Below are 23,369 nucleotides of genomic sequence, written 5' to 3' on the forward strand. Positions count from 1 at the left end.
TACATTGACAGCATGAGGGATGAAGGAAACTACATGACTGTCCTCCTGATGACATGATGGAGAAGAGATGCAAAGCTGGGTACTGGTGCTGCCATACTTCAGGCTGAATGAGCTCTGACAGGACTGTCAAAGCAAAAGTATAGCAGGGAGCAGTAAATTCACAGTGGTGCCTCTCTGTGTCAGTGCAAAATGCTCTGTAACTACCAGGCTGTTTTAGCACTGGCAAAAACACTGTACCCAATCTAAAGAGAGGCTGGAGCCTCTCTCCACATCAGACATTCCTGCTGTTGGTGTGGATTTGGGGCAGCTTTATTGCTTTGGTAAAAGTCAGTCAGAATACAGTTATACTGGCAAGCAAAGTGCTTTTACTTTTATAGGCTCTATTGCTTATCAAACATACCAGCATAAATCATTAATAACACTAGTAAATACACACACACATTAGGAGGGCTGGCTGTTACAACTTTATTGGCAGATGTTCTTAACAAAAACATGGGCTGACAGCCTGGGCCAGCAGCTGTTTCTCACAAAAGAAATGCAACAAATTCAGAGGCTTGAAATAAAGTATTTGTGTTTAAGGACTGTAGGATTTTCTCACATATATGCATATATGTCCAAAAGAAAGCCTGACAATCCAGGTAAACTGAAGAGGAACTGTAGGCATTGTCATTAATAGAAGTCATTAAGCACAGGTTGGAGTATTCAGAATTATGAAAAGAAAATCACTGTACTCTTGAAATTCTTCAACTAGTGTTGTCAAAAATGTGTCATTTTACACAGGCTCACAGAAAGCTCTCGTGGTTTGAAGGCATTCAGAGCCCCTGGAGTTCTATGCATGTTGAATTCTTTCTAACTCTATCCCTTTGTTAAACAAAGTATCACTTTTCCTTACAAACCTCCCTCTGCATTGTGTCAGAGAGTAGCATTAGGGAAAACAGAGCAGCTGGATGCCTGTGTCAGGAATAGAGCAGCCAGCAGGAGCAGGGAGGTGATCTAAACTCCGTGCTTGGCACTGGTGAGGCTGCACCTCGAATGCTGTGTTCAGTTTTGGGTCCCTCACTGCAAGAAGCATATCAAGGCCCTGGAGTGTGTCCAGAGATGGGCAACAAAGCTGTGAGGGATCTGGGGCACAAGTCTTATGGGGAGCAGCTGAGGGAGCTGCGATTGTTCAGTCTGGAGGAGGTTCAGGGGAGACCTGATCGCTCTTTACAGCTGCCTGAAAGGAGGCTGTGGTGAGGTGGGGGTTGGCCTCTGCTCCCAAGTAACAGCAATAGGATGAGGGGGAACGGCCTCAGGTTGTGGCATTGATGGATGTGGTCAGTGGGCATGGCAGGGATGGGCTGGTGCTTGCACTAGGTGATCTTGGCGGTCTGTCCAATGTTAGTGATTCTGTGATTCCGGCAGGAAATTCTTCCACTAAACTGGTTCTGTTGTCCACTTCCCCAAGGATAAATTTCATCCTGAAATCTTTATTGAATGTTCAACAGGCACGTAAGAGGTGGTTTGCTTTAGACTGCCTGGTCTGTCTTAGCAAATGTTGACATCTGGCAACAATGTCAAAATCATATAAGGTAGAATCTAGTGATCAGAATTGGGTATATCTGCACTTACAGTTACGAGCAGTAAAGTGACTCAATGTAAATGAGGAAGGAGGGGAAGTCCTGGAGAACCAGTCCCGGATACACAACACAAAAAAGTATTGCTATGTTAACAGACATAGTTAACAGACAGACAAAGTCCTAAAGGCAACATCTGACAGGAAGTGCAGTGTGATGGAACTGCGGTGTGATGGTGCCGCACGAGGAGCCCACTGACGGGAACTCACATTCTCAGAAGGGAACCGACGCCAACTGCCCTCGGCAGCCAGGCTCCTCAGGCCCTCTTCCAGGCTGCGGTCAGGACTGCTGAGCCTACAGAGGTCCTAGCAAAGACGAGCGCTTCGATACCGGCTGCTGAAGGGAAAATCCCCTTCCAGCGCGAGATCCCCGCCAGCCCGGCACTCCCGGGCGCCGGGTGAGCCCGGCAACATGGCAGCCCGGGAACGCAGCGAGGCGGCGAGGCGCATGCGCACGGCACCCCTCCCGGGGGGGGGGGAGCACGGCGGCGTCATGACGTCAGACGCGGTCCCCGGCAACGGTCGCACGTCGGCGGGCGCCGGCAACCCGGAAGCGGCGAGCGAATAGGGACGGAGCGGCGCGGAGGAGACTGGCAGAAAAGTAGTCCCGCAGGCGGCGCGGCACTCGGTGGAGGAGCGGGCGGCGCTCGGCGGAGCAGGAGAGGGTCTCGTCCCGCTTGGCGCGCTCGGATCGCACGGCGACGGCGGCAGAGATGGCGGCGGACAAGGCTGCGGGTGAGCGGGGAGAACGGCCGCAGGCCCGGGCGGAGGGATACGGTCTCGCGCTGGGGCGGTGAGTGCCGGCACGGAAGGCGAGGGGCGTACTGCTGCCGCGTGTCCTTCCGCCGAGGAAGTAGCGCCCGGCGGGCGGGCGGCCGTGCGACCGGCTGAGCCCGCGGTCTGCCCGCCTCGGTCCCGTCCCCTTCGGCCTGGCCGGAAGGGGCGAGCGGCGGCTGTCGGAGCCGTGTGGGAGGCTCTTCTCCGTCCCAGAAGCGATTATCCCCTGCTTTGGGAAATAAAGTGCTCCGCAGATGTGTGCAGTGAAGTGCTCAGCAGCACGGCTTGTGCGGGATGTACAGGGCCTGGGAACGAGAGGGCCTGGGGGCTGCGGCCCGCGGCCCATGGAGGTGCAGCTAACAGGTGTGAGGAGAATAGCTGCGGCTCTCCGGGCATCAACCGGCCTGCGAGTGTGGGAGAGGTGCCAGCTGGTGCTGCAGCAGCAGGCCGGCGGGCAGGCAGTCTCCCTTCCCAGGCGGCAATCCTGTGCTCTCCCTGCCTTCCACTCCAACCGCTCTCCCACACATCCTGTTGTCCAGCACGCTGCAGCTGCTCTGGTGGGAACGGCTGCCTGCTTGCACACCGCAGAACAGAAAGCCTCCGTGATGTACATGGTGTTTCTCCTGGACTGTCCCTACGTTGCCAGCCATGGAAATAACGTTATGACCTGCTGCTTTTATTGCTAACTCATCTGCCTTCTCCAGATGAAAACCCAAGCTGGTTTTAAGGGGTTTCCTGGGTTGACCTGTTTGCCCTGCAGTCAAGAGAGCAGGAGTGCGTTCCTCCTCCCAGTTCAAGTGGGTGCTTCCAGCATCTGGCACTGGGCAGCTCTTAGGTAGCCGGTTGGTGAGATGTCTCAGTGATGAAGACCAGCTGAAGTCCTCCTTTAAACACGAGTGCTAGGATTGCTGTATATTAGAGGGACATTCAGCTCTTCAACAGGTTTCAAGCATATTTGGGCAAAGGGATTGAAGAGCAGCCAAAGTGGTTTTGTTGCAGGAAGGAGCTGTGCTGTCAGCTATTTTAGCTGGACTTTGGGTTTGTTCTTAAGAGCTTCCAGTTCATATTTACAAATTCGCTGTCTCTGGTAATTTGTAGAGTAGATGCAACTCTTCAGTTTACAGCCATAAAAGTGACTTTGTAGGAGAAAGAACAGCCCTGCATTGTTTAAAACAGTCCCAGGTTTCATTTTTGTCTTTAAACATATGGTATAGAGTCATAGTGAAGTCTGTAGACCTGCCCTGATGCTTCCCTAGGAAATATGCCATGCAGGGTGTAAGTGGCATGTTTCCTGGACAGCTGACAGTCTCTTTCATTGGTTGTTTGCTTAACTGAAGACATATTACTTTGAGATTCACGAGCACCAAATTGCTTGTTTGATCTGCTTGCAGACAGAGGCAGTACCCAGTACTGTAGCTTTGGCTGACCCTACACAAAGCTCAACCTGTGTATGTGGGCAGCTCCTGGCCAGGCTGAACATTAGAAATTTCCCGAGGTTTGGATTCTCACATCTCTGCATTGTTGTTCCTTGTGCTGGTGTAATCTTGAAGGCCTGGTGAGCAAGTAAAGCAGGTAACTTATCTGTTAGCATGATAGTTGGAGGGAAAATGTGTTTATTTCTTCACTGCTGTTAAAAAGGTCCTTGAAAGTCAGTGGGTTCTGTACCATAAATATTAAGGAGTCAGATCTATTATGTGTTTAGCATGAGGAGAGATGCTTCTTGTTCCTTTCCTTTCTCTCTGTGAGAAAACTGTGGCATGTCAAAGCTTTCTGAACTTTTTTGATGCTTGTTTTCTCTCTCATTATGGAAAAGGTTCCACTGCTGAATGCATTATGTGCAGTCAGATTTCATAGCAGGTGTGTGTAGTCCTGTAGCACCCTAAGGGTCCAGCCCTCCTGAGTGCTGGAATTGCTGAGTTTTGTCCAAATCACAGCTGTTGCTGTGGTTGAGATTTAACATCTCAACTTCATGGGCGTCTTGATGCAGGATGAAAGCCTCAAGCAACAAATGTAGTCTTGCTGAAATGTATGATTGCATAGGATGGTGGTTTTCCCTGCAGGAAGTACAGCCCAGGAACTGGTTAGTGACTCTGTTCTGATCCTGCCATGGATGTTACCCCAGGAATGTCCCTAGGCCTGGTTATTATTGCTGTCCGTCTTCATAAATAAATTTTACATGTTTGTAGCCAGGGAGTAGCAGATGATTCAGGAATGTTGGTGCTGATGGGGAGTGGGTTTTGTGGTGGAGTTCATAGAGGGGTGTTTTCATTCGTTTGGTGTGAAAACAAAGTTAGCAGAGTTTGCATTACATCCTTTAATTCTGGGAAGAGAAAGACATTGAATATGCAATGCCCACCGTACCCATTAACATGGCAAAATGTGGGCTCAAGCAAAGCCTCTGTTGTGATAATTAGTTATCTGCAGCAGTGGAAACCATTGCATGTGTGTAATCTTTGTTTCAAAAACACTCTATGAGCATAAGAGCTGATGTTTCCAGATACAAGCCAGGCTGGTGCGATGCTGGTTGTTCTGGTTTTGAATTTTGTATCAAAGAAATTGAAGACAATCAAAATCTTCTTAGATTACTGTATAAGTGCTCAAACCATCAAAAAACAAAACAAAAAAACAAAAAACCAACCAAACAAAAAACCAAAAAGCCCTACATGCTGTACTGGTCTTCATCTAGAAGGGAACATAGAGAAAATACTGCAACTGTAGTTATACTATATTTTTCATGTTGTTCCCTAACAGTGTCTGTTGCTTGCTGCTCAGGAAGCAGCACATAGGATGCATGGGTTTTAATCCAGTGCAGTGGGATACTTGCTCATCTTATGATAGGTGGTCTTCACTATAAGTTTATAAAGTCTATTCCTGCTGTCTGATGCAGCTTTAAAGAGAAATCTAAAATGTATTCATTTTCAGCACAGTAGGGTTGTTGGGTAGCTGGAAATATTGTTGTGTAATAGAGCAACAGGGTTACAGTTACGTGGGAAGCTACTCCTGCTGGCAGGAGGATCCTGAGAACTGGCACAATGCTTTTTGAACTGAATTACTTCTGTTGTGTTTACTTTTCTCTCATCCTTTGTCAGACCAAGGTGCTGAGAAGCATGATGGAGCGGGTACTTCAGGGATCACTGATCAGGAGAAGGAGCTGTCGAGCAGTGCATTGCAAGCCTTTCTGGTAAGATGCAGCCAAACCCAGACTTCTCATCTACCACATAACTGTTAAACTAGCTTGTAGCTTTTTTTTTTTCTGGTTTTTTTTTTTTTGTTTGTTTGTTTTTTTTTTTTTAGCATGGCTGAGAATATATTAGCAAGTTATGATACTAAAATCAATGCTTGCATTACAAAGCCGGCATGTACCTTTTCATAGAATCATAGAACTGTATCGTAGAATGGCTTGGGTTGGATGGGACCTCAAGGATCACCAATTTCCAACCTTCCTGCCACGTGCAGAGTTGCCAGCTGCTAGATCAAGTACCAGATCAGGTTGCCCAGGGCTCCATCCAGCCTGGCTTTCAGCACCTCCGGGGACAGGGCATTCACAGCCTCTCTGGGCAGCTTTTTCCAGCACCTCACCACCCTCAGTGAAAAACTTTCCCCAGACATCTAATCTAAATCTCCCCTCCATTACTTTAAATCCATTCCTCCTTGTCCTGTCTACCTCTGTAGAAAATTAATTTCCCTCATGTGTATGAATTTCCTTTAAATATTGGAAAGCTGTCCCACAGTCTTTTCCAGGCTGAACAAGCCCAGTTCCTTCAGCCTGTCCTCACAGGTGTTCCAGCCCTCTGATCATCTTCATGGCCCTTCTTTGGGCCCTCCCCAAAAAATCCACATCTTTCCTGTGCTGGGGATCCCAGACCTGGACACAGTCCTCCAGATGGGGCCTCACAAGGGCAGAGCAGAGGGGAACAATCACCTTTCTCACCCCATTGGCCACCCCTCTTCTGATGGAACCCAGATACTGTTTTCTGTTACAGTGTTTGTTTGAACAAAGTGTTTAAGAGCACATTTATTCTTGATTCTCAAAATCAGTAGCTATAAAAGCGGTGTGATGAGTTAATTAAAAATGGGCTGGTACTCTGAGTCAACTTTGGAAAAGCCTGATCTCTCTAAAGAATCAATTGCTGAAAGCTAATAACGTTGTGATAAAGGATTTAAAGGAGCTAAGTCCCTGTGCTTCTATACCTTCTCAGTAATTATCTAATAGAGTTGTGGAAATGTAGCAGGACAACAACATGCAGTATCTTTCCACAAACTGCACAACTCTGCTTTCAAAGCAGAGCGAAGGGTCTGGGATGGTTCTATTGAGAGTAGCCACAGAATGGCTGCTTTTTTTAGGGAAGCAGAGGACTGGGTTTCTGCTGAAGGACCACAGAGTGTTTCTTTGCTGCAGTGCTTTTCTCAAACAGGAGTTCAAGAGAACCTCAGTGGAACAGCGCCTTAGAAAAGGAGTAGAGAGTGGGGAGTGATGGTGGTACTCAGGAGAATGGCTTTAGCTTGTGAAATGTTGACGTGTGGAAATGATTCTACGTGTGTAAATAGAAACTGCCCTGATCTGGCAGAGGTGAAGATGATTATTCGTGTAAATGAGTTGAACAGTAGAAAACAAAGAATGATTTAAGGCTTCACTTAGTTGAGATGGTCTAGAGTTCTTTCATTACTCAATGCTACTAAATTCCTCCTGCACAAACACAGGAAAGACAAAAACTGCAAGAGAAGAGATATTTTGAAGTCCTTAAAATTAATTTTCTTGTTTCTGTGGTCAAAGAAAGGGATTTCTTCATTAAATCACTTTTCAGAGGAGCACTGTACTTTGGCCGTGTTTTTAATTAGTCAGGTGCAGTATTCTTGAATAATTCATTCAGCAGCACGAATTAAGCCTATCTTGGGAAAGTTAGGAAAGGAGTGTAACCCCCCCCTTCTGCCAAGCTGTGTTAAGCAGACATCCAGGGGCTAAACTGTAACTCACTCTCTCAAGATGAAGTGAGAGATGAACATAAAGATGGGCCAGGAATTAGACAAGCAGCTGCTCAATGTACATTTGATGGAGACAGACTATGAAAACTGAGGAAATAAAGAATCTTGAAGCTTGATATGATTGAAACCATCAGAATAACAGTTTTCGTATAAACATGTTTGTAGCAGTTAACTATTCCATTTGTTCTTCCTCCACCAAATTCTTTTTCAATTTCAATTAGGACCTCAACTTTCTGACTTGCTTCTCATACATATCACTCTGCATAACAAATGAAGTTTTATGTGGAGCTGTTTATCCCTGTTGGCCGGGGAAATCCTACATTGCTTTCTAGACTCAGAGAGAGGAGGAGACTGCCATTAAAAATTGTTGACTTTTTAAAAGATACAAAGTTTAAACTAATCCCTTTCTGATACATGCTGTTTCCAGGCTGGAAATTATGATGCCTGTTTGCAACACTTAAATAACCTTCAAGACATAAACAAAGATGACTACAAAATAACTTTGAATACTGCAGTTGCGGAGTTCTGTAAAAGTAACCAGACCACAACAGACAATTTGAGACAAACCCTGAACCAGCTGAAGAACCAGGTAATCACTGCATGGAATGTTGATATTTAAGCACTGCTAATGGTAATGGGATCTTCCAATGAAATAGGAAGACAAGGTTTGCCTCTTCCCTTTATTAGCTTATAACTGTTACTGCCCTATCTTTAGGCTAATTAGTACCTGTGGGTTATTTTTCTAAAATAAACATTTGATGCTGTAAAATCAGAAGTATGGAAAGCTTAAGGATAACCAAGATTCTGTTCTGTGTTGTTGTTTTTTTTTCAGGTTCACTCTGCTGTAGAAGAAATGGATGGTTTAGATGATGTTGAGAACAGTATGCTTTACTACAATCAAGCTGTTATTTTGTATCATCTGCGTCAGTATACTGAAGCTATATCAGTTGGAGAGAAGCTGTACCAGTTTATAGAGCCTTTCGGTGTGTAGGCAGAAGAGTTTTGTTTGTGCAGTAATGAGGCAGAGTAAATGATCTTCCTCTGCTTATCAGAAAAGTGATTTGTAAATGTACATAATAATAATAAAAAAAGACAGGCTTAGGAATGATGAGTAATCTTTACTTACAAGGACAGCGTTTGAATTTGGTGGGAAGTGCTTCAGAGACATTTAGCAGATGAGTATGACAAAACCAAAGCAGATATTTGACAACTTTCAAGAGGTGTTTATGAAGCGACAGGGATGAAGTTTGTGTGGGGGGGTCCCAACAAATCCCATAAGTGTAATGCTGTTTCTCTCTCAGTTCTCAGTATGCTTATGTGGAGCTTACTCTGTGAAACCAGCCATGTGGAGATGTGTTTGTATGGAATCCTTAAGTTCTGTGAGATTCTGTGTAGGCATTTGGCCCACACTGGATGTTTGGTGCTGATGTTCTTAGACCAGTTCTCAGAATCAATCAATGTGAAGTGCATTTTAAGCTGTCTCTGGCCTTTGCTTTCAAATGACATCAGTATGAAGGAATTACCTCTTTGTGTTAAAATACTCATCTGTGTGATAGGGGTGTCTGCATCTTTATCTTTTTTCTTATGTCATGTTCTGATTTTTCTCATGATGTTTTGTGTATGCACTTTTCTTAAATAGTTTTTCTATTTATTTATTTTTTTGTCCTGTGGTTGTGTTTGGATGGATTGGTATCAGAACAGTAAGATCTTTTCTACATCTTTTATTTGATACAGAAGAGAAGTTTGCCCAGGCTGTGTGCTTCTTGCTTGTGGATTTGTACCTGCTGACTTACCAGGCTGAGAAGGCCTTGCATCTCCTTGCTGTTCTGGAAAAAATGATTTCACAGGGCAACAATAACAGCAAGAATGGGAAAAATGAGGTAAGCTTAAAGTCATACGAATGCCGCTGTCTTTACTAAAGGTATGTTTTTATTAAATCCAAAAGTAGTCTTTTAAAATACTTCAGAATTTAAAAACTGTTAGAATGTCTGTAACTTCAGACAGCTGATACATTTTAGCAACCAAACGAATTGTGTACAGTAGCTGTATGTTCTCTCCATTCCACCCTTTTTCTGCCAGGGAACTAAGAAGTGTCTCAAGTCAGAGACTTGTATTATTCAGTGCCAGATATACTTGGTTTTCCTTATGTGCCTTGGATGATGACTGTGTGATACTCCATGTGTGAAATGTCAGTGTCAGAGAGGAAGTACAGCTAGTGCCACAGTCATCATCCAAGACTGTTTGAGAAATCAAACATTCCTTTAAGTTAGTGCCTGGAAGTATGAGGCAGAGTTTCAAATGCAATTTTCAATATATACATTTTGGAAACTACAATAGAATGAGTAGTGGCTTGGAAGTAAAAAGTGGGCACTTTTCCAGTTGATGTAACATCACACTTACAATAAAACTTTGAGCATGTAATAGTTCTACTGGAGAAAATATGGAAAAGATAATCAGGAGCGTGCAAATTATCTTTCTGGATAAGAGCATTCTTAAAATTGCTCAGTGCTAGAGCAGGTTAGAGCAGATTAGAGTAACACTACCTTCATACAGAGCTCTGCACTTTGTAGGCTGATGTGCTCATTCTTTGGTTTTGATTGCAAACCTCAAGTCCCAATTTTTGTGTGGAATATACGGATGTTTTTGTGGTGTTTTTTGTTAATATTATTGAATACTGATTTTCTTCCTTAAAAGAGATTATTTTTACCAATCACCTTTTAAATTCAGTTTACAGTTTTCTTCTTACGCTATTAACACTTCTCTTTTGTTGTTTCTTGGTTGTTGTTGTTTTGTTTTGTTTTTTTGACAGTCAGGTAATAATACAAATAAAGATTCCTCCAATCAAAAAGCTGAAAGTGGAGCTTTAATAGAAGTTGCTAAATCTAAGATACATCAGGTGGGTGTATGTATGTGATTTACATAAGAATATCCATTCAGTCCTTCTTAAAACTGAGTGCCACCTGCCTCAAACCTAGCTCAGCATAAATTGTGATATTGTCACCTTAAATTTCATTTTGTAGATCAGAAAAATGGATTTAACTGACCTTTTCCTCTTTTAAGATTCATGTCCAGGAGAAACTGACCTAAAAAAATTCCAATTTCAGTCCCTATGTCTTAAAATAATTGTGTTAAATTGCATTTAGCTCTGATAATCTTACATCTGTTGGACTGCAAGACAGTTTAAATCACTGAGGTTTTATTTCCCAGTACTGCTCTTTGGGTGAAGAAACAAAATGCTTCACTATCACCTTTCACTTACTGGTGTTGTCAGTTGAACAGGTAAATGTCTGGAATTCACACGTTAAATTAATTTAGTTAATTTGTTGTTTTATGTGCTGATGTTTTGGCATTTGAATGTAGAGCTGTTGAATGTTGGCCATTGAACAAAATGCACATTTGCCTCTTGTAAATATGAACTCTATGAATTTGTTGCTGATACTCTGAATAGAAATTCTTCCTTAGAAGGACTTTTTGATCAGCTTTTTACTACCTATTTTACGATGTAGGAAATTTTATCATAAATCTCTAGGCATGGTCCATCTTGCAAACCTGCACAAGTTACTGTTTCTAATATAACAAATTTAATTTTAAACAGTATAAGGTGAGAGCCTATATCCAGATGAAGTCACTAAAAGCATGCAAAAGGGAGATCAAGTCTGTTATGAATACAGCTGGAAATGTAAGTATTCTTAAAGCTATTGTTTTTGTAATCTAGGTCTGTTCCCTATCTTAAAACTGGATTTGGTAACTTACTTTACAAGGAAAGGTCTTCCTGAGGATGGATGTCTGAAATAGTGCTGTATGCAATCAGTTGGGTTTGTAATCTCTTTTCTCTAAGTGTATTTAATATAGGACTTTAAATTGCTCAGGAAGTTGCACATTGTTATTAACAGTATAAAAAACAAACAAACAAACAATGAAATGCTGTGTACAGTAAACTGCTTAAATACGGTTTATAATTTGAGCAATGCAAAGCAAGTTATAGTTGCTAGTTCCCGGAGCATAAATGCTCTGGGAAATAAAATTTTCTGATGTCACTGCTGAGTAAAACCACTTTAGCAAGATTAATTTGGGGGTTTTCAATATTTGGGGTTTTTTTGTGTTGTCTTTTTTCTTTTGTAATTGTTGAAGTTGTTTTGGAGGCTTATCTCTTGCTAGAAAGCAGTTTCTTCTTCTGTATAGGAGTTCTCAACTCAGCGTTGTGTCCACCATGCCATGTATGTTCTGCATTAACTGAGGATCAGGGAGTAGGAGGAGAGCACTTGCATTTTGTTGCCAGTCTCAACAGGTGCTGGTTTGATAGAAGTCTTTCTGGGTCATGATGTGTCTTTTGGCAGGCCGGGAGAATCACAGCTCAGGAGGAAGTTGTTGAGCTCCACAGGGAGGGAAGCGTGGAGGGGAGTGTATTAGAAGGCAGGTTGGACAAAGAGCCTCTTAAAGCAAAAGGGAGATCCTCTGTACTTTGCCACTGCTGTGACAGAGCTCTTGAGCATCATATTTGGTTTTGAAGCAGAAACCAAACAAAAAAAACTAGTTCTGCATTTCAGGAAAGGTTGAGTATTCAAAGAAATGTTACTTCATGAAATCATTGGAGGCTAAGCCCGTGTATTCTTAAAATGGCAGCAGGGGCAAGCTGATCTAGCATGAGCAATCATTAAAAAGAAAAAAAAATAATAATTAACTGTTGTTTTCTTCTTTGCAGTCAGCTCCTTCTCTCTTTCTTAAGAGCAATTTTGAATATTTGAGGGGCAATTACCGTAAAGCGGTCAAACTTTTAAACAGTGCAAACATTGCTGAACATCCAGGCTTCATGAAAACAGGTAAAATAAAATAGAAAGCTTTCATCCTGCGAGTACTTATGTATGTGGTACAAACAGGACTGCTCATTGATACTAACTTTAAAGACATAAAGGATTACTTAAAGCAGCAGGCCCTAAGCATCATGGATTTATATCGAGTACGTGTTCCGCTTTATTGCTGCACTCCTTCAATTAACAATGCTGTGGCTTTCACTGAATGGTCATTTAGACAGCATAGCGACTGAGAAAATAGATTCCTGAAAGTCCTTCTGTGCCATTCATAAAAAGTTTTATTTTCAAATTACATTTTTTTACACAAGCAACAGTAGAATGTTCACTTAGTTGTCTTCCCACGTTATGATTAAAATAACATCAGGCTAATTTGTTCAAAAATGTTCTGGTTTTTGGTTGCTTTGATATATTTTTTTTTTATTATTTTATTTTTTTTTTAGTGCTATGATTTTATTGATGATTATTTTTTAAATAGTGGTAACTCGGTAAAGCTTCAGTTATCAGCAGATAAGTCAAACACTTTGTTTTTTTTGCCATTGTGTGGAAGAAGCTTCTTCCAGTGTTAGTCTGAACATGATATATTTCTGAAGGAGAGTGTGTTTCCTCCTTGAATGGTGAGGTTAACAAGTTTGTTTATTTTATAAAACTGAGGTAGATAATGTCATTAAAGAATTTCCTTTTTACAAGAGCCATCTGTTGGAAAAAGAGAAATGTTTATATACTCTAAATACTATGAAAAATTACAGATAAACTTGCTTCAAGTTGCAGTATGTCAAATTAGCTTTCTACCTGGGTGTCTTGGAACATGGTGCATAAGATCTGAAAGTCTTTGGTCTTTACCCATGGATCACTTTGGGCAAAGTGTCCAGGAGAAACAGAATGATAAACAGGAAGGCAGGTTGTTAAAATACTGGAGGCAGTGACGTAACTTCATAATCCTTGAACATCTTGCTGACCCATGAGAGTGGTGGGAATGTTTTGTCAACTCTGACTTTTTTCAGTTTATAAAAGTAGTCTTTTCTGTTCCCTCAGGTGAATGCTTACGGTGCATGTTTTGGAACAATCTTGGCTGCATCCACTTTGCAATGGGAAAGCACAATTTAGGAATTTTTTACTTCAAAAAAGCCTTACAAGAAAACGATAACGCATGTGCACAGCTAGGAACAGGTAGCTCAGATCCAGGTAAGACTTGTGTTCTATGTCAACTCCGTGACAACTTGTAAGAGATGAAAATAGGTGGCGGAAGAGGAGTGGGCAAATAAAGAAAATAAATCTTGTAGACTTTTAGTAATTACCAGTGAAATTCCTGTTCCGTTTGTTTTGAAATGTGTTCCTATTTTATATACCTTATAAAAAGTTTTCTTGTTTTGAGTAGAAACGCTCAAGTTTTTTTTTCTCTCCGAAATGATTTAATGGTGAAGTAATAATTTGTTTGTTTCTTATTTTCTTTAAAAACTAGTTCTTATCACACTTTTTTTTTGCTGTTCCTCCTTGCTTTTGTAGTCCTATTTACTAGTGTGAGGGCAGAAAATGTTTTCTACTTCTTAACAGCGAAGTAGATTTCTTCTGGAATTTCCAAGACTGAAAAAGATGCACGTTCTCATAAATCTGGAATTCAGTGGTGTTACATGACACTTAACTCAGGTGACAAAGTACATAAGTGGTTAACATTTAGTTTACTTCAACCTTTATTGCAAACACAGTGAATTTATCTTGACTATCAGCTTTAGTGAGGGATGAATTTGCTTACAGAAGGAGTTTAGCTGATTTCTATAACGAAAGTCAGTTTTTGTTTTTTGGTTTGGTTGCTGTTTGGTTTATGGAGGTTTCCCACAGCCCCCTTCCTGCTTCTGCTCTTGCCGCCTTACCCTACTATTTGTTCAGCTCTCCCAAGCTGCACATGCAATATGATGTATCCTTTTGTGCAGGTAAGAAATTTTCAGGGAGACCCATGTGTACACTGCTGACTAACAAACGGTACGAGTTGCTCTACAATTGTGGAATTCAGCTCCTGCACATTGGGAGGCCCTTAGCTGCCTTTGAATGCCTGATTGAGGCCGTCCAGGTTTATCACTCGAACCCTCGTCTTTGGCTGAGAATAGCAGAATGTTGCATTGCTGCCAATAAAGGGGTGAGTAGGTCTGCACGTTCTTTCTGTTGATTGGCATTATGAAATGCCTGTGACCACAGAGAGTAAGAAATAATATATAGCCCAAGACAAGGTATTTTAAAGGCCTGAGCTTGCAACGCCTCTAGGTCCAGATGAATTCTTCTTATACATGCGTGTGCTTGTGTGTTTAACCTGAAGCTGCAACAGATGGAAGAAAACCAATGTCTGTATATTCTGTAGGAACAGTGCCTTGAGACCCAGGGTTAAATCGACTTTTCTGAGATCATAAACATTTGAGTGGACTGTTATAAAGGTTGCATGAGATAAAACAGATATGTGTAGGTGCATCCTATAGCTCTTCAGTAATGCTACAAGACTTTTGCTGGAGAAGTTGGATAAGTACTATTTTTCTGACCCCTAAGACATTCCAACTCATAATCTGAAAGAGTAATCCTGAATTGGTTTGAAGCACTTTGGATTTCTCCAGGTCATCTGTTGATTTCTCTTACTCTGTCTTAAGTAATTTTAGAAATAAAAACAAAGATATTATTTGGTGATAAACTTATGCTATTATTAGTGAGGCACTCCTTTCTAATGGGAAGTGATGCACCCTTTCTGTAGAGAATGCTATCTACTTAGTATGTAGATACTAGCACTAATAATTTAACTTAATGCTGCTGGATATCTTCTAATGCCTGAGCTTCCTACCCTCATTTCATATAGGTAGCAAAATCCATATGCATTGATTTATATAAATATGTAAATATAAATCTCACAACTAAATTTTCTCTTTGCATGCACAGAAGAATTAAATTTGTATAAGATCTTTTCCTTGGTACTCAATTTGTACTTGCAAGGATTTCTGTTCCTGGACTGCAGAGATAGCAAGGTGAAATTGGAGTCAGTGGCCAGTTTGAGCAGTATCCAAAGAAAGCAAGCCTGGCTGCTTGCAGGTTTGATGTTTTGAGGTCTGATGAACAAAAACAACTGGAATAGCTTCTGTTACTGCTGCTTTGACAAAGAAAGGTTGTTTTTCTTCTTCAGTTCTTATTTCTGACTGTAATACCTCAGATTTTTGTATTTAGTCTCTAGGAATTGTTACAGCTTCCGAGGTGATGCTTATGTTCTAGCTTAAATTTTAACTGAAGTAGTAGGAGAAAACATAATACTATCCTGTAGGCATCCTCTGTCTCTAGCATAGGGTTTTCTAGAGTTTAAGCTGTGTTCTAGAGTGTAAGCTGTGATTAAGTGTGGTGCTGCTGTTCTAGCAAGTGAATAAGGTTAGCTTTGATGTTTTTGTGAGTATGGTTATTGGATCAGACTGACAAATGTCTTATTTAAAAATAGAGTATAGCACTGTGTCCTGGAACTTCATTGGAATTTGCAAAAACTCTTGAAGAGAACCACTTAGCATCTGATTCAGGAGCTGTGTTCCTGGGATATTTAAATTATTGATAGCCTTGTAGATGTATAAATAATGAAAGCTCTTTAAATGCTTTTTAATTCTGTCAACTATAAATCCACTTCCCAAATTCAGATATGATGTCATTTATAGGGCTACTCTGGATTTGGGTAATAAATTCTCTGACTTCCACTGATATCTTTACATGGAATCTTCCTTTTCATGCTGGCAAAACTCTAAACTTCCGTTATTTCCTTACTCTGTTTCTGCTGGAGATTGAAAGGGATGAGACTAGTGCGATCAGTCTGGAAGTGGTGGAGGCTGAGGTCCATGCTATTCCATGTGCATATGTGTTCACGGCCACTGGGAACCTGAATCCCTAATTGCTGAGACTTGTCATTCCTTTGCTAGTGAAGCTTGTGGAAATCTGCCAACAGCAGATGTGTTGCATGCCCATTGGACATGTTGGCTTCAACCTGTTGATCCCTGTCTATTTAGGATAAACATGTACCATGGAATCATAGGGTATCCTGAGTTGGAAGGAATTGCAAGGATTATGGAATTCACGTCCTGGCTCCACGCAGCACCACCCAAACCCAATGTCAGAGCACTGTCCAAATGCTCCCTGAGCTCTGGCACTCAGGTCCATGCTCACTGCCCTTGGCAGGCTGCTCCATGCCCAACGCCCTCTGGCACAGACCCTGTCCCTAACTCCCAACCTGACCTTCCTCTGACACAGCTCCATGCAGTTACAGTTCACGGGGTGGGGTACAGTGGTCACTTCTTCTGAACAGGAAACTGCCCCAAAATAGTAAGCCTGTGAAATTGAGATAACATCATTGATTCCCATGTGTGTGTGATGACATAATCTGTAATTACATGATCTCATGCATTTATTTGCACGGTACGCCCATTTCCTTAAGAACAAAGGATGCCTCTCATGCATTGGACAGCAACATTCACTCTTTTTCGTCCTGAATTCTGTTTTTCCTCTGTGCCTTTATTTATTGTATCCTATCCAAATCCTTCTAAATACAAAATTCATAAGATTTGCTTGGAATTTTCAGCATTGCTCATTATTTTGGTATCTCACTTTCCAATGCTTGAAAAAAGCAATTCACAGTAGCTTTATAGATGAGGTTTTCTTATGCCCCCACTTCACAGGCTCAAAATTGAATTTTCAAGAATTTTAGGTCAGAAATGCACTGATTGCATTTCTGCAATCATATCATTCTGCATACATACAACAGGTTGTATGTATGTAGGTTGCTCTGAAAGTAATGTCTCCTATTTATTTCCATGGAAGCTACAACAGGTATGAAGAGTACAATATTGTGATGTAACAAAACAAATAGCTACAAAATATTATTCTTTAACATAGCCACTGCCATTAGCTATGCATTTTCATGATGAACTGCATGTCATGCTGGTAAAATAATAATAATAATAATAATAATAATAATAATAATAATAATCTGCACCAGTGGAGGTAAACTGCTGTCACCACTGCTGAATTACACCATCCACCACCTCACTGTGCTCACATCCATTATTTGGTCTCTGTAGACATTTTAGCAATGGACGAATGTGAATGGGCACCGTTTTTTCCACATGGAAGAATTCAGTTCTACCCTTTTGCTTCTGATGCACTTCCATGTCAGGTGCCACTTTGTCAGACTGCCCCTCTGCTGCCATCTGTCACACAGCAACATGTAATGGAATACTGCTGGGAAGGTTCAGCCTCTACTGCTGTACCACCAACATCTGCATCGGATGTGGGCTAACATAATAAAGCAGGAGGCATTACTTTTGGAGCAGTCCTCATATATGTGTTTGATGTTATTCTATAGTTCTGGGTGCTCAGTTTTATAAAGCAGGGTGACTGCAGGAAGAACAGCTTTCTTCACAGTAATTGTCTAATTATCTGTGTCTATCGCACTGATAACAAAGAATGTACCGCTGATCATCTCTAGTGGAAAACTGCATGGGAGGCTTGCTGAGCATAGATTTTGTGGCAAAGAAAAAACAAAGCTAGGGTTCCATTTACGAGGACAGTGTTTAGGAGTCTGAGAGAGAAAGACAGAAGTGGTGCATTTCTTTGTTAACCGCAAACCAGCTACAGCCAGCTGATCGTGTCAGGTTCCAGAAAAGTAATTCCACTAAATTCACATTTGCTTTAGTATTTTAGTTTATGAGGTACAGGTGGAAGATAGTGTAATTTTTTTCTTTCCATTGCAATTCTTCACTGACTGTACTTAGCAGTTTTGTTGGTAAGTACAGATGGCTTATGGTGGTGGGCTGTGTTGTTGTTGCTAGTGAATATGGTGCAGATAGAAGTCTTGGGACTGATGATTAGCATGCATTGTTTGATCCCCAGAAAACTTGCATGCACAGCAGTACATTTAACAAGTAAATTCAGTGTAACTTTGCATTCGTTGTAGTTCAGCTTTGTGTTCCCCTTAGAACACCTTGAGATCAGTTTTTCAGAGAACATCTTGAATTCTGTGTAAGCAGGGAGAGAAGATGGAAGCTAAAATGACATTTGTGATACTGTTTGGCAGACCATATAATTTATTTTCTTGATAACCTAGCAGTTCTTTTAATATGACTTGATTGTTCCTCTGCTTTCCAAACAAAGGAGAAACTAGGTCAGTGGGCTATCAGACAAGCTGTCAGAAGGGATCTGTGAGAGCACTGTGTGCAGTGAAGTCCCTGTGCAACACAAAGACAATAGGAGGTATCTGATCCTTCATGGTACTTAAACTTAAAACTGTATCCGTACAAACCATTAACATCTACATTGTAGCTGGATGTGAAGACTTCAGTTCTCACTTACCTTGCAAGGCTCTCAACAGTTTAACTGCTTTGATATTTTAGTCCTCCTTCCTTTTTTCCTTTTTTTTTTTTCTTCCCCAGACATCAGAACAAGAGACTAAAGGTCTTCCCAGCAAGAAGGGGATTGTGCAATCTATAGTAGGTCAAGGCTACCACCGCAAAATAGTCCTAGCATCCCAGTCAATACAGAACGTTGTTTATAAGTAAGTATGTTTTCCATGGACCTTTATTTTGTTATCATAACTTTGTTAAGGGTGCATGTTTGTTTACTGAGAGTCTTTTAAGCTGTCGTGGAATTCCCATGTTCATATTGGAATACTCATGTAATTAGAGATGTGTTTTAAAATGCCTGAGTCCTACCTAATCATTTGGGTGCCTCCTCTGTAGTGGCCAGCAGAGGGCTTAATTGTGTGCTGTTGTGACTAAGAGAACTATTAAAGCTTGAAATTTACTTATCTATCTGAAACTTGTGTTTCCAGATAGCTAAATCAATCCTCTTTCTCTCATGTTAAAATACGTATTTTTTGTAATCCACTCTATAGAATTGCAGGTAGAATCTAGTTACTCTGACCTGCACCCAGGTCTTTCTGGATCTCTGCTTTTCAACCTGATAGGATTGGTACTCATCAGTTAACTCTGCGTCTCTTCCAGTGATGGGCAGTCCTCAGCAATACCTGTAGCCAGCATGGAGTTTGCAGCCATTTGTCTAAGAAATGCCTTGCTGTTACTTCCAGAAGACCAGCAGGAGCCAAAGCAGGAAAATGGATCTAAACCTAATAATCAGCTGGGGGGAAATACAGAAAACAGTGAAAGCAGTGAAGCATGCAGGTAATCAGAATATTATAGTTTTAATTGCCTGTAAACCTTTCTTTTTGTCCAAAGTAGCTCTAGGCTGGCAATCTGTGCCTGCTACCTGTCCTGTTTTGGCCAGCAGAAGAGATAATGTGTATAAACTTTCTTAGCAGTTGGGGTATCCAAGGAAGCAGTTGAGCTGCCTGTTGTTTTAATTGCTGCTATGCTAATTTAAAAACAAAATCCAGAGTTGATTCCTGTCATGAAACCACTTTAATGAATGACACGGAGGCATTCTTTTTTCTCACTGACCATCTTTTTTTTCTTTGCTGCAAATGTTTTGTTTTCCCACACACCCCTGCAGTGCCTATTGATATTTCTCTAATTGTAAGTGAAGTTTCACATTACAGTGATTTTGTGTACGTGCACACGTGTGCCATGTACAGTTCAATATACAGATGTCTAGCAGCTTAGTTATAATGATTTGCCTGTGATAAGATTTGGCATTCATCAGTCCTATAAGCTTTTCCTCCCAAGGACAGTCTTTCCTGTCAAGTGATCAAATGATCTATAAATCTGGGCTGCTTCTGTAGGCCCAGGCTGGTGTGTAATTTGTTTACTCGATTTTTTTCATTGGTTGGTGTTTTTGTTTGTCAAGGGTGGACATTGTGAGCTGCCCAGCTTCTCTGGGTGAGCTGTATGCAGCTTTCTGGGATGAAGCTCCTCTGATTTAAGTGAGGCTTAAGCTTATGGGGCCCCGTAGGAGGCAGCAACGAAGACAAAATGGCAGCCTTTACTCAGCTGAGACCAACTTGCTTGTGTTGCTTCACTTTGTTTGGCAGGGGTGAGGAAAGGAAATCATGTCCTGTACAGGGAAGTCCTTTAATACCTTCTGCTTTAAAACCAGATGCTTCTTCAGTGTAAAAAGTCTCTGATATTTCCATGGCCATTCATCTCTTCAGAATACCCAGGAATGAGGCAGGCTGTTCTTGAATTTGCATGTTGCATTCTGAAAGGCTCTAACAGGATTTGTTCCCTCTGACAAGGGACCCTCTGTGAGAGAGCAGTAAAAGATAGAGGGCATTTGAAGAAAATCACACTAATTGAACAGGGTGATTTTGAAGCAAATCCCACTAATTGAATAGGCTGACTCTTGGGCATTTCCTTTGTTATTCACTGGAAAACTATGAATACTTTCAGTGGTTACAGTATTTTTAAATATTCTATCTGGCAAAGGCATGAGGTATCTGCACTACAGTGGTGCTGCATATAAGTGGGAAGGTTCTGTGCTTGGTACATGGATGGAACTTAGTTTCAGTTCAGATTTTTTTTTGTTATCTCTTTGTAAACTACAATGTCTCTCTGCCAAGGTGCAGCTGTTAACTTCTCTTCCTGTCTCTTCCTTTGGAAGGAGGTTTTCTTTCCACTTAATGGAGAGTGAAGTTGCCAATGATTTAAAATAGAGTTGAGTTTTTTTGGTTGGTTGGTTGGTTTTTTGTTGTTGTTTTTTTTTTTCAGTGGGATGCGGGGCAGTCATTTTAAAGTAATAAAAATAAAGGACAGCTATAAATCTAAAAAGGCTGTAGCACTTTGTAGGTTTTATCACTTATAAAATATATGTGTAATTACTGGGAGGAGCTGTTTTGCTGCTTTTCTTAGTGGCTGAGGGAAAAAAGGATACAAACAGAGATTTCTGGAGTTTGAACTTCTTATACCACATGGAACTTCAAAAATAGCTCCAGGCTGTGGGAAGTGGCATGGTTTGTTTGGTCTGTCAGTCAGATCCTTCCCAGCAAATGCCCCCATTCTTCTTTGTCAACCAGGGTTAGTTAGGGTAAGAGCATTTGCCTCAATTTTTGCTTAGCTTCATATCCCTCATTTCTAGGCTGTTGAGTTTTTTGCAGACTTTTTAAATGGGATGAGTAAATATTGATGCTTATTTTACTGTGAATTTTTGTAGTATTTATAGTCATTTGTAATAATTAATATAATGCTTTTATTCTAGCAATAAAAGTCACGAAGGGGATAAATTCATTGCAGCTCCACCTTCTTCGCCTCTGAAGAAACAGGAATTAGAAAACTTAAGGCAAGTGAAAAACAAAATAGTGACAAATTCATGAGTCAGTAACCCCCCTCTTAAGCTGTGCTGTGATTCTGGAGTCGTACTAGCTTTTTTTTTTTTTTTTTAATGCTGTAGCACTTGCAGTGTTGCATTATAACTGTATGTGTAAGGATGACTTCATTCCTATGAGCTCCCTCTCCTCAAGGATTTGAGTTAGAACATCTATAAACCCTCCAGAATTTCAGTTGAGATGATAGATTAGTCTGTATGATCCTGCTGTAGTAAGCCTGGCATTATTTATTTGGCAAAACAAAAAAATCAAGACCTGTAAATGGCAAGGCTAAAAACCTGATAATAGCTTACACGATTGATGGAAGAGAAGGAAGTTACAGTATGGTACCTTTACCTCTTAAATCCTTGCTAAGGCTGGTTTGGAACTCAGCTGGCACTATAACATTCTTGCTGGGTTTCAAATAGAGCAGCACTCACAAAGAAACTGATTCAAAATCTGACTTTTGTCACAGTTAAAATGACTGTGATATTAAACAAAAATATGCATTTCATTGAAGATAGGGTTAACTAAGATCTATTAAAATAATCCGGTTGGTGACTGTTTGCTTTTTCCTGTGCTACTTCAGATAAGGTAGGATTTCCACAGTCTTGTTTAGAGGGCTTATGTGTGATGGCCTGAGTGTGTGGGGAGATGTGGGTATGTTTGTGGTGGTGTTTTCTTCTACTCAGCTCTCATCTGGACTAGAGACACAATCTTTAATAATCTGCACGGTCCATTAGTTTATTCCTTTATTTCCTTCTTTCCATCATGTCCTAAATGTTTTGCTTTTTTTTTTTTTAAATTAATTTCCCATTATCACTTTTTCTTATATTACTTAGCTATGAAGGTAATAAAAACTCTAAGAATACTTTAATACCATTATTTAATGAATAATAAGTGATGGCAGCTTTTAGGTTGTTTTTACACTTGTAGGTATTTTGACTCTAAATAGTTTTTCCATGATCAATAATGACAACCTGCTAGAAATACATTGTTTGTTTAACCTCCTATGTTCTTTCTCTCTGTATCAGTTTTGAGTTTGCTTTTCCAAAGGGGCATTTAAGAGAGCAAGGAAGTTTGCACTAAGTATGTTGAAGTTTAAAGACAAATGTGAGGGTGCCAACTTATTACAGCACAAATTAGACAACACAAATCTAAGCTGATGTGCTTGGCTTTGCGTTGATTGCGCCTCTGAGCCTTAAATTTCTTAGCATTGTAGTAATGCAAGCATCCATTTTATCACATGACATTCACATTTAAGCTGTTGTTCCATGTTATGTGTAATATCTGTACGAGGTGATGGCAAAACAGAAAAATGCCTTCTGGTGGTTAGCTTTTCCACCTGCGACAAATCCACAGTTTGCATACAGTAGCAGGATCACCTTGTCCTGCTGTTTGACTTCTGCACCACAGAAGAACATAAATAAAATTTGATTGCAATGCTTCTGTGTTCCCAGAGATCTTTAAGCTATTTGTTCAGCAGTCTAAGTGCCCTCCAAGTAGAGTAACTCCCATGTTATCCGAATGAGTACGGTGTTATCTGGGACATGTTTTCCCCAACAAGATTACTGTGTATAAACAATGCTAATTATTACAAGAGGCTGCTAACTTGTGAAAAATTTCTTATAATGCTTGCACCACCTCTTAAACACTTTTGTTGTTTGGTCGTTTTTTTGTTGTTTTTTTTCTTAAGTTTTCTGTATGGACAAAGCATACACTAATTTCCCACTTAAATGCTTGGGTTAAACATTGTTCCAGCCTAACCACAGGTAACCTATGTTTTGTAATGGCCAGCTCAACCTTTACTTTACTGCACTGTGTGTAGCAAATCTACTTGGGGTTGTTTCAAAGCAATTTAGCAGTAACCTGTGAAGAAATGGAGACCTTCAGTATTTATTCTGAAGTGGTTTGAGAGTGTTATTTGAAACAG

At 40.9% G+C, this 23,369-nt stretch overlaps 1 protein-coding gene across 1 annotated transcript in view; it reads left to right on the forward strand.

Annotated features, from left to right (window-relative positions):
- Window positions 1–446: 446 nt before the first annotated feature.
- Window positions 447–23,369, forward strand: part of CNOT10 (CCR4-NOT transcription complex subunit 10) — a 31,811-nt gene continuing 8,888 nt past the window's right edge. The window contains exons 1-13 of the mRNA XM_048950646.1: window positions 447–2,350; window positions 5,482–5,573; window positions 7,803–7,964; window positions 8,208–8,358; window positions 9,110–9,255; window positions 10,185–10,271; window positions 10,971–11,054; window positions 12,078–12,195; window positions 13,219–13,368; window positions 14,115–14,317; window positions 18,615–18,736; window positions 19,185–19,361; window positions 21,331–21,411. Coding sequence (XP_048806603.1) covers window positions 2,329–2,350; window positions 5,482–5,573; window positions 7,803–7,964; window positions 8,208–8,358; window positions 9,110–9,255; window positions 10,185–10,271; window positions 10,971–11,054; window positions 12,078–12,195; window positions 13,219–13,368; window positions 14,115–14,317; window positions 18,615–18,736; window positions 19,185–19,361; window positions 21,331–21,411 — 1,595 coding nt within the window. The 5' untranslated portion in view covers window positions 447–2,328. The remainder of the gene's footprint in view (window positions 2,351–5,481; window positions 5,574–7,802; window positions 7,965–8,207; window positions 8,359–9,109; window positions 9,256–10,184; window positions 10,272–10,970; window positions 11,055–12,077; window positions 12,196–13,218; window positions 13,369–14,114; window positions 14,318–18,614; window positions 18,737–19,184; window positions 19,362–21,330; window positions 21,412–23,369) is intronic.

This window comes from Lagopus muta, chromosome 7 (assembly GCF_023343835.1).
Source record: "Lagopus muta isolate bLagMut1 chromosome 7, bLagMut1 primary, whole genome shotgun sequence".
Lineage (NCBI taxonomy): Eukaryota > Metazoa > Chordata > Aves > Galliformes > Phasianidae > Lagopus > Lagopus muta.